Below are 13,085 nucleotides of genomic sequence, written 5' to 3'. Positions count from 1 at the left end.
TGCTAAGGCTGCTTTTGTAGACAGAAATCGTCACGGCGGTGCGACAAGAGCATTCGAAGGCCCCTTCAAATGCAGTGTAGAAATGTGTCCTCGTGAAGGATCTGTCCAGTGCCTACAGATCCCAGGATTCATTGCACAGAGGTGAAGTGGGCATGTCCCGGCCAGGCAATAGAAGTGTGGCTTCATGACTCAAGGGCCTCAGCTGGTGACGCAAATAGGAAATAATGCGTAGGCCAGACCGTCCCATTTGACCACGCTTTCTGTTCGACCTTCGAGGAACGCAGCCTGTAAAGGCCACTCCTTCGTAGACCGCGTCCTTCGTAGACCGCGTCCGTCGAAGGATGCAGCCCCTGAACTCGGACACGATCACTGTGGACACATTGAAGCTGACCTGAAGTCCAGTTGACTGACCGAGGAGAAACGGAGGAGAAACCCAAGACATTAAATGGTGGCTGAAGTTCCAGCCTGCTATCTGTTGCAGTCTTGGGGTAAACAGCAAAGCCCCCACAGCCATGATGGCGGACAAACCTGCTTTTAAATGAGACTTTAACTCCATTAAGCAAGAAATATTCCAGTGGACTCAGGAGAACAGAATAAGGTTTTGTGTATTGAAGCTGTTATTAATATTTAAAGTCATTTTTAAAAATGGTTTAACTAAAAATACTTGACCAGGGTCTAATTTATTCCTGTTAAGTAAGGAAAATGTTGTTCACTATGTCAGCGACTTCTGAGGTATGAGTGAAATCTTGCAGGGAATGCGCTTCAGAATGCGACGGGAAGATACCTATTTATCGTTTGCAGCGCAAGCGTCAGATTACCCATGAGCCACTGCGGCTCTGTACCTAGACCAAGGTTCCACCCAGTGGGCTTTAAATATTTAACGTGGCTCCTCGTGTTGAGTTACTTGCGCTCTTCCTCGGAATTCAAGCCCCTTTTGTGCTCCCCGGTGTCAGATTTCCCTTCCATTTTCGTCCGGGTCGATGATGCCCTGTCATGTGACCCCACTTCCTTCACCCAGCCGTGTGTCATGACACTGCAGCAGAATTAGAACATGAATGACAAAGCCCTTTAAATCACATGCTGTTTTGTACATGAAGTATTACCGAATACTGTTGAATTAACCCAATACATTGGGTTAATTTTGCTAAATTATCAGTTTAGTACTACGGGTTTTTTTGCAGTTGCATAATTAGGTATTTAGCAGAGATCCGTACTTAAATGAATCTCAGCATGAGGCCGATAGCCTTTGAAATTCAGGTAATAGCCTTGGTTGATGTGAGGCGGTTACCGTGGAGACCGCAGTACCATTGTAGTGTAATGTGTGCCTGTCCCAAGCTGGTGTGAGCTTTGATGCGAGCAGAAACAGCTGCACGCTCTTTCATGTCGTCGGAGGTCATCCCAGGTCCCCCCTGCCAGTCAGTGCTTCTCTCTTTTTTCAGTCACACTAACCGCTGTGCTTTTCTCTTTGGACTAGATGTTCGTACAGATGTTTGAAGTCTAGAACTGAACTGGCTTTTAAATATGAGCAGTTCGGTAATAAAAGGTTGTTACTGTGTGATGTTCCGAATGTGTGTGGACGTTCTCATTGTGCATCTGTAGGTTTTTTTCAGATGCTGTCGTTTTTCACAGAGCCGTGATTTTCCTTCTCGCTCAGCAGTTGCGTTGGGTGATTTTAGATGAGGTGATGGATCATAGAAGCTGGATTTTTCAGCCGGCTTGGTTTAATATCCAAGGATTACTCACATTATGGGCATTTAGGATATGCAGTAACCATCACGACACTGACCTCAACTGCTCTTTGTTCCCCCCCATCTTTTGGGCTGTAGGGTGGAGAAGAAGGAGAGAGCTCGGTTAAAGACGGTCAAGTTCAACTCCAAATCGCGAGACAAGGCGGTGAGTATCTGCAAACCATCTCCCTGTGCTGCTGACAGAGAGGATGGCAGATATTAGCATAACAAGGAACGGGAGGGGTTACCAAATCTAATTAAAAACGGTGTTAGGATGTACTGATTAAGTTTTTGGATGAATGAGATTACTTAGGAAGCGCGTCATACCGTGATGCTCTTTTGGTAAAGAAATGTGCTGAAATGTTGTGGGGGATTGTGGGTATGGTCGATGTCCCACGCTAAGTAGCTCGTGCTCTTCGCCCGGGAGTTGTGTTGAGATGCACTAATCAGTCACGCTGGCTCAACACTGTCAGAGTTAACAGCATGCGCGTTGACACCGCTCGGTTTGTCCCACGCCGGTCCTGTTGGGGGCGCCATCACCTGATCAGAATTAACCGCACGGAGGCGCGGCCTCAAGCGGCGCCAACGCACCGCACGGCCTAACACAACCCGCTAAACACCTGCATGTCGCGCCCGGCGGGAACCAGAGCTCACGTACGCTTGCCATTGATACCTCTGCCACACGCCAACCCTTCCCTCCCCTCCTCCTCGTGTCCGGGTTCCTGTGCCCGTCGGGAGCGCATGTCCTCCCCTTCCACCTCTCCTTTCGCTGTCTGTACCCCGCTTTCCGCCGTGACATGCGGCATCCTGGGACGTCTCCCTCAGCCCTTGGCCTGTCAATGGCGGGATGACGCCCCTTTACCTTCAAAATCCAAATCGAGTCAAAGTTTTTATAAAATGCACAACAGTACAGCAAACAGTGGTAGATGTAGGCAATGCAGTGAGTTTCCCAAAGAGCTCACTGTAGTAAATCATACATAACAGGATTAATGAGTAAAATAATGAGTAAACTGCAGTCAAACTAGAAATCCCCAAATTCCCCTGCATCCACTTTTATTGCGACCATGTTTGGGACGCCGCAGCGGGCATGCGACGGCTTGCTGCCGCAGCCACTCCGGCCTGTACTCTGGTTCCCTCGCAGGCTGGTGTATTTCTGTGCTGTACGATTGGGAAGGCAAAGCCTGCTGCTTCCTCCCTCTACATGAATATAGATGAGGGTCTGAGCTGAGTTGGTTTTTAATACAGCTTAATGTGCGCAGATGTAGAGCAGTCTGTCACATTGCATTCTGATGTGAAAACACTTCCTGTCACACTTAGCCCCGATATAAACTTGGAAGTAGAAGTGCGCTCTTATTATAGAGCATCTCCTGTTGTGAACTGTGACTTTCTATTTACGTGCTTTGGCAGATTGACCTTTGTTTAGCCTCTGTGTCGCTGTTGCATGTGGCTTTGTAAAGGCGGGCCTCGTAACACTATTGACCAATCCCTGCCTGACTTTGGCGACTGGCCTCACCCTCTAGAATCTTCCACATCTCTTGCTATCCACCCACCCCCCTGCCCACGCCCTCCCCCCCTTTTGTCCTATGAACATGCTCTGCTTGGTCGTGGAGCCCACACCATTTTTGTCGATTCTGTCTTTAGGTGTTATGCACTCTGTTGACATCCTCCATCGAACCCGTGTTCATTTCACGCACGGAGCTGACTCTGTCACCGGTCCTTCATGCGGGGTTATATCTGAGAGCCTGCAGCAGCACTGGATGCTGAGCTTAAGGCCGCAGCAGGACACATTAAAATGGTCCTAGTATATAAATGTGGCCATAAATAATCACTGTTTCCTCTGAAAAGTATGAAGATGGCAGGGATGTGTGACTTCTTTCAGGAAAATGCGTTTCTCGAGATCAGTGTTTCCCAACCCAGTCCTCAGGGACCCCCCGGACCGTCCACATTTTTGCTCCCCCCCCCCCCCAGCTTCCACACTGAATACCTCGTATAGATGTGTGAGGAGCTGGGAGGGAGCAAAAATGTGGACGGTTTGTGGGGGTTTCTGAGGGCCGGGTTGGGAAACGTTGCTCTAAGTAATTAAATTAAAGGTAAAACCTGACCCATTGAGGTCGCCCTGCTGAAGGTGGAGACAGAGTCGGCCCCCCCGGAAGTCACCGGGCTTCTTGTTCATGCCAGCATTGGACACCCTCTTCTCCTGTGTTCTTTTGCCTTCCCTTCTCTCCCTCAGCAGTCATTCAATGACAAGCGTAAAAAGAATCTCTTTTCCCGAAAGTTCACTTTCTACAAGAACAAGGACCCAGGCGAGCAGGAAACGAGCGATGTTGACCGTAAGTAGCATGTAGGGGCCGACGCGGTACCGACGGGCACAGCCGCAGACGGCCCAACAGCACCCAAGGACCCCTGCGATGGACACCTCCTCAGTGTCCCCACTCTTGGGAAATTCGGCCCCCCCATTCCAGCATTCTGCCCCCTTGCCGCAGTACCAGTGCTTTTGGCGTGTTGCGGCTGAGCGGCTCTGTCTGCCGGTAGGGCCCCCCCCCCACCCCGTGTCGTGTCCCAGTAACGAATGTTCTCTTTGTGGTTGTCTCTCTCGTTTGCTTGCTGACTGCTCCACAGGAGATCCCAGACGACCTGGGATCGAAGGGCCTGAGTAAGTCAGCTCTCGCCAGACCTCCTCCGGCACCTCCTCCGCCTCCTCACTCTCCACCCCTTACGTTTGTCAGAAAATAATTTTGGGTTTGATCAGACCTTTTTTTTTTTAATTTCATGCTCCACCCATCAGTTCCTAACGCATCCATCTTCCACTCAGCATCTGAGAATCACCGTCACTCTCGCCATTGCGTCTTCCTGGGTCTCAGGTCAGCTTACGCTACATGAGGAGGAGCGCAGCCTCCAGTCTGCAGGGGGCGCTAGACATATGGCAGCTCTGACATGGTCCATCTGGGAGGAAATGCTAGGCTTGCTAGCAGTTCTTACTCGCTTATCTGGGTGGGGTTTCTTGACTTCATTTTTGCTTGAACTGATCGGCTGCCTGGTCTGCTGTTTTGGGCGCAAATCACTTGTTAATCATGTATTCTGTGAGACATGCGGGTTCCCTCCTCATTGGCTTGTTAACACACACTCTGAACCTCGTCTTCTGGATACCGACCACTGAGCTGTTTCTCGCTCGTGTCGGTGCTGATCTGTGACATAGACCCTCATCCAGGCTGTACACATCAGCAGACCCGTGCAGGCAATTCACGGGCCTGAAACCCACAAGCAAACAGTCAGTTTACCGTATTTGCCGGCGTATAAGACGACTTTTTCCCCCTGAAAAACATGCCTCCAGGTGGGGGGGGTCGTCTTATACGCCGGGTGCACTTCAGTTGGGATAGACATAGCTGCCCATAGTGGCCTCCCGATGCCCGCCCACCTCATTCTACATACCATCCAGTATCGCGTGGTATCCGGCGTGGCCGCGGCAGATCATCAGCGTGGCCGCGGCGAGCATCAGCAGCGAGACAGGGGTGCCAGCCTTTTCGGCGTGACCGGCCCGTTCTGCTCGGTGGGAAGCAGCGGCGCTCCGGCCCGCCCCTTGTCTACGCAGAGCTCGCACATGCGCACATGCGCTCTAGTGCCGGTCATAAGGAGATGCAGGGGCGGCCGGAGGCGCTGCGGTCGCGCTGCGGCCATACAATGGTGACAATGACAGGTACTGTAATGGCACTAATACTAATACTAATGGCACTCATGTAATACCGGTATAATACCGGTAACAATAATAGCACACAGGGGTGTGCGGAAGAGGGGGTAGTCTTATACAGCGAGTATATAACAAACTCTATATTTTGAGTGGAATTGTTGGGGGGTCGTCTTATACACCCAGTCGTCTTATACGTCGGCAAATACGGTACATCTTAATACGGTTTATTTCCAAACACGTGCGGTTGCGCCTGGGTGAATCCCTTGTGGCAGCTGCAGACGTGTGTTACTGCGCAGCCGTGCATCACTGCGCAGCCGTGCATGTTCAGGGATTCAGCTCCTGGGCTCCACATGACTCTACCCCACATCTGGTCCATTCCGCCATCTGCCACAAACACTCACCACGGAGCACCAGCCTCACACGGGGGGGGGGCGGGGGGGGGGGGGGGGGGGGCTTTAAGCAAAGGTTCACAGATGTGAATGTGATCCCGAAGGCCTCTGGAGGAAAGCATGCTCAGAGACGGCATATACACTGTGCTAATGCCCAGGATGTGCCAGCGAGTGAGTCCAGGGTGGAACTGGAGAAGGAGAATTAGGGTTCTACCCTGCAGGTCATTGAGAGTCTGGGCCGACTTTAGGCTGTGGACAGGCGCTGAGATTACAATGCAGCCTTGCATTCATATTACTGCAGTCATATATGTATTACAGGCTAGTCTGGCAAAAAAAAGAGCAATTACAGTACTGTGGCATTTTCCAGAATAACTAGCCTAAAATATCATTGACTTGGCACTGGGTATAGAGTAGGGTTACTGTACCTCATACTATGCTACCCTTGTTAGGGTTTGGATCAGTCTTTCTCAACCTGGCCCTCGGGGGCCTGAAACGGTCCCTCACAGTTTCAAAAACATGTGGACTGTCATGGGCCCCCATGGGCCAGGTTGGGAGTCACTGGTTTCGACAATCATGTTTCAACTCATTTCCTCATATATCTGGGCAAGGTGAATTAAGTGTGTTTTTCCTGTGAATGTGACTTCTACTAATTCTTGAAGTTTTTTTTTTTTTCCAGTGCTTCATAATTATCTTTACACACGTTCAGAAAGACAGACACACAATGTTATAAAACAGAAAATAAAATAAAAAATGATACTAAACACGCACCATTGGCCCGGTGCCTTTGAGAGAGCAGCTGAAATTTTCCAGTCAATGTCTGACTGTCCATTGTAATTGCAACTCAAATATGTGCATAACAGTATTCGGACGAATCACAGGTAAAGACCAGTCTTTCTATGTATTTAGTCTGTGCCATCCTTAGAATATTCCAGCTTCTGTATTTAAACCAAGGAAACTCACTTTTTTTTCCTCTCTCTGTCGTGTCCTAACTGATCACATGACTTCAGTGTCCAGCAGACCCCGGCGTTCCTCGCGTGCCGCGCGTCTGCAAAGCTGTCAGTCTGCGGTTGTCGCCGTCTGTGTAGCGACGTGTTGGTGTCTGTGTGGTTCTCACCTTCCCTCTGTTGCAATTTCAGAGCATGTCACTTCTAATGCCAGCGATAGCGAGAGTAGCTACCGTAAGTCTGTGCTCCGTTTTTACCTTCCCACGCCGCCCCAAACTGCCAGCTCCGCCATTAACCATGCCTCGCACGCCCCGCACGCCCCAAACTGCCAGCTCCGCCATTAACCGTGCCTCGCACGCCCCGCACGCCCCAAACTGCCAGCTCCGCCATTAACCCTGCCCCGCACGCCTCGCACGCCCCGCACGCCCCACACTGTCAGTGCTCACTCACCACTCACCCCGCTTTACGCTCCTCCTCTGAGTGTCACTGTCCCCCACCTCGCACCCAGCCCCCTCCCCTGGCCTGCACTTTGGGGAGTTTAACGGTGACTGTCTCTGTCACTCTCAGCATGCACTGAGCGGAGTGTCTCTCCGCTGAGATTGAGGGTGAATGTCATTCAACAACAGTGAACTATAAACACACTGTAAAACTGTTGGAGGACAAAGAAGCAGCTATTTAATCAACTCCAGCATTACACTATTATTATCGCATATATAATCAAACACACTGTGTCTAGTTATGGGGAAAACGCCATTTGAAGACTGTGGAGATATTTTTTATTTTTTTTTTGCATGTGCTGGTTTCTGCATGTAAAACCTGATATTTCATCACGACTGGGGAACTAGACACTTTGCATGTGACGATTCAATCTATGCGGGTCTCTGGACCTTCTCCTGCTCATCTCCATGCATGGGAATGTTGGAATTTCTGCACTTTACCATCGAGGGACTCATTCCGATCTCATTTCGCTCATCCACATTTTGAGCTAATCCACTGCACACAAGAAATAACGAAATTTCGGTCACCTAGCAACAGTGTTGCATGATGCTTACATATATTTATGCAGACTCAAGTCTTTAATCCAGCAGGATGTGTGGAATGTAGGTTAGTGCACCTGTCAGGGCCTGTACACGCCTGAGTATGGTAGCACGTGTTTAAGACGACGCCTTAGTGATCTGACCAGAGGACAGATTCATACACTTTAACAGTAAAGTTAAAAAAACAACAACCACCAGCCATTGCATGGTATGAGAAAAGGCTACACTTTCGCCACATTCTTCCTGAATTTGCTCTGTCCTTTTCACCGCGCCAGGTGGCCAAGAGGAGTACATACTGTCATACGAGCCAGTCACCCAGCAGGAAGGTAAGCAGGGGTGAGGCGTGTGAGACTGCCGCCCTTCTGGTGGAAAAAGGCCATAGACGTGATGGTCAAACTCAACGTTGCCCTTGCTTAATGCAGCTGAACCACTGCAGAGAGCGTAAGAGTTTGTGTGTCTCTTGACTTCAGTGAACTACACCCGGCCCGTGATCATTCTGGGACCCATGAAGGACAGGATAAACGATGACCTGATCTCGGAGTTCCCCGACAAATTCGGCTCCTGCGTTCCTCGTGAGTATGAGGAAGCCGCCTCCTAGAGACCGAAGGGGGTCGTTCGTGATGTCACTCGAGATGCCTTCCACCAATCACAGGAAAGCATCATAACTCACCTGTAACGTTACCAATTGGCCTAGCCTTTAAGAAGACATTACTGCTCAGACCCCCTCTATCAGGATAATGGATTTGGGCTCATACAGAATAAACATCATTAGTCACTTGACCTGAATCTAACTGCAGTGGGTTGGAAACCTTGGCTCTTTCAGACACGACCAGACCAAAGCGAGAATACGAGGTAGACGGCAGAGACTATCACTTTGTCGCCTTGAGAGAGCAGATGGAGAAAGACATCCAGGATCACAAGTTCATCGAGGCGGGCCAGTACAATAACCACTTGTATGGGACCAGTGTCCAGTCTGTGCGTGAGGTGGCGGAGAAGGTGAGAACCTACGTACCAGAGCACTCCTGGGGCTCCAGAGTCTATAAAAGCCTGACGCTACACTGCTTACGCTCTAGCTGAGCCTTCATTGGAAGCTCAGCCTAAATGCACTTAAGACCTAGCCAACGCTCTGACAGTCGTATGTTTATAATGTGGCATTTGCCTCATTTGTACGTCGATTTGGACAGAAACGTCTGCTAAATTATAATGAATGTAAATGTAGCCGCCATGCCCGATTGTGTCGTGAATAAGGTTGGTAAAGAAGACTCTGCCTGCCAAGTACAGCACACAGCTTGAGTATGTCTGTAGACCGCTGACAGCAATATTTATGTGAATATTTATGCGATGTGTCTCAGAGCATTTGCAGTTTTAATCAAGTTGTTTTTGTCTCGCCACCTCTGCAGGGCAAGCACTGCATCCTGGATGTGTCGGGAAACGCCATCAAGAGGCTCCAGAATGCCCAGCTGTATCCCATCGCCGTGTTCATCAAACCGAAATCGGTGGAGAACATCATGTGAGTGACAGAGCTGCTGGGAAATGCAGTTTTCTGAGCATCGTGCGGGGTGTGGCTGGACTGCAGACTACTCCTTTGAACCAGACCTCCGACTTTGGTGTCTCCGCAGGGAGATGAACAAGAGGCTGACGGAAGAGCAGGGCAAGAAGACATTCGACAGGGCCATGAAGCTGGAGCAGGAGTTCATGGAATATTTTACCGGTAAGTGGGCTGCCTCTGAAGTCTGCTCCAAAGTCAACGTTCATCTGAGAGAACCGAAGCGCTTTTCCACTACCACCAAGAACCAAGGCGGTACCCGACCCGACTGGCGCTTTTCCATTACAAAGTATATGAGCCGTAAATGCGCTCACATAGCACTGCGTCACCACCATCTGATTGGTCGAAAAGCACGGACATACCGGTGTTCTGTGCATGGATTATCTGAAGGGAAAAGTGTATATTCTATAAATTACTAATTATTAGTAGTATCACACATCGCAGTGCATTCCCGAAAACTCTGAACTGGAATATTTCCAACCTCCTACTTAAAAAAAGTACTATAGAACAAGCTGCCCGGAATGGATTCGCAATGCAAATTTACAGAAATGAATGCTAATTCCGCTAGCGTTTGACATTTGCATGACACAATTCTCACAGACTTGCTAGCAGAAATTAGCACACAGTAAAAAAGTGTGTGTATGTGTATGTATATGTATATGTATATATATGTATATGTATATATATGTATATATATTATAATTGGACATAGTATTTCACGATGAACAGTAAATAAGCGTTTTCTTCAGTTTTACGTCACTGTCGTTCAAAAAACACGGCAACGTGTTTACTGAGCCGACCCTTCTGCCGTGGAAACCCGAAGCGATCTGGAACCGCGCCGTAATTAGTTTCTCTTCACGGTACGGCTCGGATCCGGCTCGGTTCCGGCTCGGTTCCTCTACGCCAGTGGAAAAGCGCCTTTAGTCACTGTAGCAGCTTCATCATGTCCTCCTTCTCGCACCTCGTTTTCTGTCCATCGTCCCATGAAATGAACGCATCCCCCCCCCCTTCCGTTGCAGCCATCATCCAAGGGGACACCTTGGAGGAGATTTACGAGCAAGTTAAGCAGGTCATGGAGGAGCACTCTGGGCCCTACATATGGGTGCCAGCCAAAGAGAAATTGTGAAGAGGCTTCAAGTTCTACTGTCTCTTTCTGTCCATTTTATTTATTTTTTTAATGGCCTGCAGTGTTTTAATGCCCCCCCCCCCCTTTTACTCCAAGCTTCCAAATCCACAGGCCCCTTTGCCGTGCGTTTGTCAGTGGGGTCACGACCTTTGCTAGGCCCCAGCACGCACCCCCCCCTTCCTTAAACTCTGGCTGTCCCCTCAGGACTGAGTTCTCCTATGGGTCACCACAGCTTCCTGCTAAGGGTTAAGGGCAGTGCCTGTCCAGCTACAATATGTGGGTTTTTTTTACGGTACATTTCCTTAATGTTTAAGGGAGGCGACTTTTGGGGAGGAAAAAAAATTTTACTTGGATGCATTATATACAACTGTCTCTGAGATTAATTTTATGACAGTGGAAAGATGTCTCAGACTTTAAGTCACACAGAGCAGAACGTTGCACGTTGCCGCTCCAGCAGCATGCAGCTATCTTCTCGTCTGCCCGCCCTCTCTCTCCTAATTTCTACCGATCTGTATTTTTCGTAGTCCTTTACTGCAATCCATCCGTCATAGCCTTGTTTTCTTTTACCGTACCATTGCACACTGCCCCCCCCCCCCCCCCCCCCGCTCTCCTCCACATCGAGTCACTGTTTGTGTCGAACTGCACGGATGCTAAAGAACCCAGTGTGTGTTACATGTTAGAGCGTTTCCTAGCTGGTTTTCTAAAGCTTCAACCTAGTGTCTTATTAAAACCTGCTTTTATCACTATGACCTTTGATAGCTTTCATTACATTTAGGTGCTCTGGAACATTCTTTAAAAATACTTTAAAACTCATAATCTAGGAATGGCAATTTTTAGAAATGGTGACCATTGGTTAGTTGGAAACAAAATGCAAAAACCTAAAGAATTTATTGTATGCTGAGATTTTAACAGATATTTAACCCTCCGTAAACTGCCTATTTTGTTATAATAAAAGTCTATATTGAACTTTAAAAACTACAGCTATGGGGAATATTTTCTTTACATTGTTAAACATATATATATGGATCTATAAAAAATGAATATATTTTTCTTTCCTTTACCACCACCTACTTCTGTTTATTTTCCTTCTTATGCTTTAACTTTGAGACTGTAAAATAATAATCCCAACAGAACATAATGTAACGTGGTGGCAGAGCAAATGTATTTGGTACAAGACCGTCACAAATGGATTAACCTTGGCAGCTAGTTCATATCTCTGCCATTTTATGTGAATTATCTGTGCGCCTCTTCGTGTCACATGCATGGTTTTTAACTCTAGGACTTACCTAGAGTAAGGGAGGGGGCAGATCCTGCTTGGTGGCACCCCCTAGCCTTGCAAAGTGTTCCTAGTTAAAAAGTAGTCCCGCGCAGGACTATGCCAGGTTACTGTCATATGGAGACCGTGCGCAACTGGAACAAGTTTGGAGACACGCTTTGTAATGGAAGTCTTTAATTCTTCCAGCAGGGGGCGCTCTGCCCTGGTCCCCTGAACATTATGTTTTTGGAGATGATCGTTTTCTATGAGACTGCTTCGTTACCACATCATCATCGCTTTATAACTTTGGGACTCGAATATGTAAATAAAATACCAATACGATTCATTCCATTTGTCAAAAGAGGAGAACAGCTAATAATAATAATAATAATAAAAAACAACTTTCTCATGCAGCTGTGTGCTACGTTCATATTCCTTCGGAAGACCCCGCCCTTCGAGCTGGCAGGGAGGGGTTTCTTTTTAATGCCAATTCAGCCCGACAAACAACCGACACCGTTTTTCGGAAGAAAATGTTTTCACTGCTTAGATACGGAGTATACATCACAATATTAATGTAGGTTACACGAATTAATTTTCCATGATATAGCCATAAATGAAGGTTGAATAGTGGGTTTGATGTTAATCTGTTTCCTTTTTTTTTATCTGTGTTTAATAAATATGAAGTCAACATGAATATTGTGAATATTGTTTACCTACTATATGAAACCGAATTTAATATCACGAGCGATTCAGTGCCGAACTTCAGCGGATAGTTGTGCATCATCATTACATTTTATCTTACGTCAAGTCCCTCTTCTGGATCTTTCATGAGTTGGGTTTGACAGTACGTATCTCTTTATCTTCTGACAAGCATACTAACAGCTTCCCAGCTCATCGGCAATATCTGCGTTTGTGATTGGCAGGACCCACTGTGACACCTGCGGACTTTCATTCGGTGTTCCATAGAGCAATGATACCTATCGAAACGTGCTACTGAGCATTTCTGCGCATGTGCGGTTCCACCGTTTTGGGATTAGCGTTAGGTTTTAGGGCTTATTTAAATCCATATTCCGTTTTTGGTTTTTTTGGCCTTTATTTAAATTTCATGCCATTATTTCTAAGCTACACTATTCTAATAAAAACAACTGACACCATCCTAATCGGTCACTCTTAGGAAACCATATTACAATCGCGTCCAATTACACCACGCTCAGAGCACAGCGTAACTGCATTGAAAAGTAAACATAGCTTACAGTTGTCCGCTATTAGCAAACTGCCATTCCTAACTAAAAGTAATAGACAATGGACACATACAGTACGTGAAAAGAACTTCTGACCATGAGGCTGAGCCATCCCTGTCTGTCGGCGCTGAACAA

At 47.8% G+C, this 13,085-nt stretch overlaps 1 protein-coding gene across 23 annotated transcripts in view; it reads left to right on the top strand.

Annotated features, from left to right (window-relative positions):
* The window catches only part of LOC111858807 (discs large homolog 1-like protein), a 116,781-nt gene extending 104,378 nt beyond the window's left edge, over positions 1 to 12,403 (top strand). For 9 of the 23 annotated variants that reach the window (XM_023840903.2, XM_023840912.2, XM_023840909.2 and 6 more), the window contains 9 exons: positions 1,827 to 1,893; positions 3,958 to 4,057; positions 6,938 to 6,979; positions 8,058 to 8,108; positions 8,253 to 8,354; positions 8,606 to 8,778; positions 9,183 to 9,292; positions 9,402 to 9,493; positions 10,348 to 12,403. In XM_023840903.2, coding sequence (XP_023696671.1) covers positions 1,827 to 1,893; positions 3,958 to 4,057; positions 6,938 to 6,979; positions 8,058 to 8,108; positions 8,253 to 8,354; positions 8,606 to 8,778; positions 9,183 to 9,292; positions 9,402 to 9,493; positions 10,348 to 10,454 — 844 coding nt within the window. In that variant the 3' untranslated portion in view covers positions 10,455 to 12,403. Of the gene's footprint in view, positions 1 to 1,826; positions 1,894 to 3,957; positions 4,058 to 4,346; positions 4,381 to 6,937; positions 6,980 to 8,057; positions 8,109 to 8,252; positions 8,355 to 8,605; positions 8,779 to 9,182; positions 9,293 to 9,401; positions 9,494 to 10,347 lie in introns of all 23 variants that reach the window. The other 14 variants (XM_023840907.2, XM_023840915.2, XM_023840911.2 and 11 more) reach the window with 5 other exon arrangements.
* The last annotated feature ends 682 nt before the right edge of the window (positions 12,404 to 13,085 follow it).

Source organism: Paramormyrops kingsleyae, chromosome 21 (assembly GCF_048594095.1).
Source record: "Paramormyrops kingsleyae isolate MSU_618 chromosome 21, PKINGS_0.4, whole genome shotgun sequence".
In the NCBI taxonomy this organism is placed as follows: domain Eukaryota; kingdom Metazoa; phylum Chordata; class Actinopteri; order Osteoglossiformes; family Mormyridae; genus Paramormyrops; species Paramormyrops kingsleyae.
This window is presented reverse-complemented; position numbering and strand designations above follow the sequence as displayed.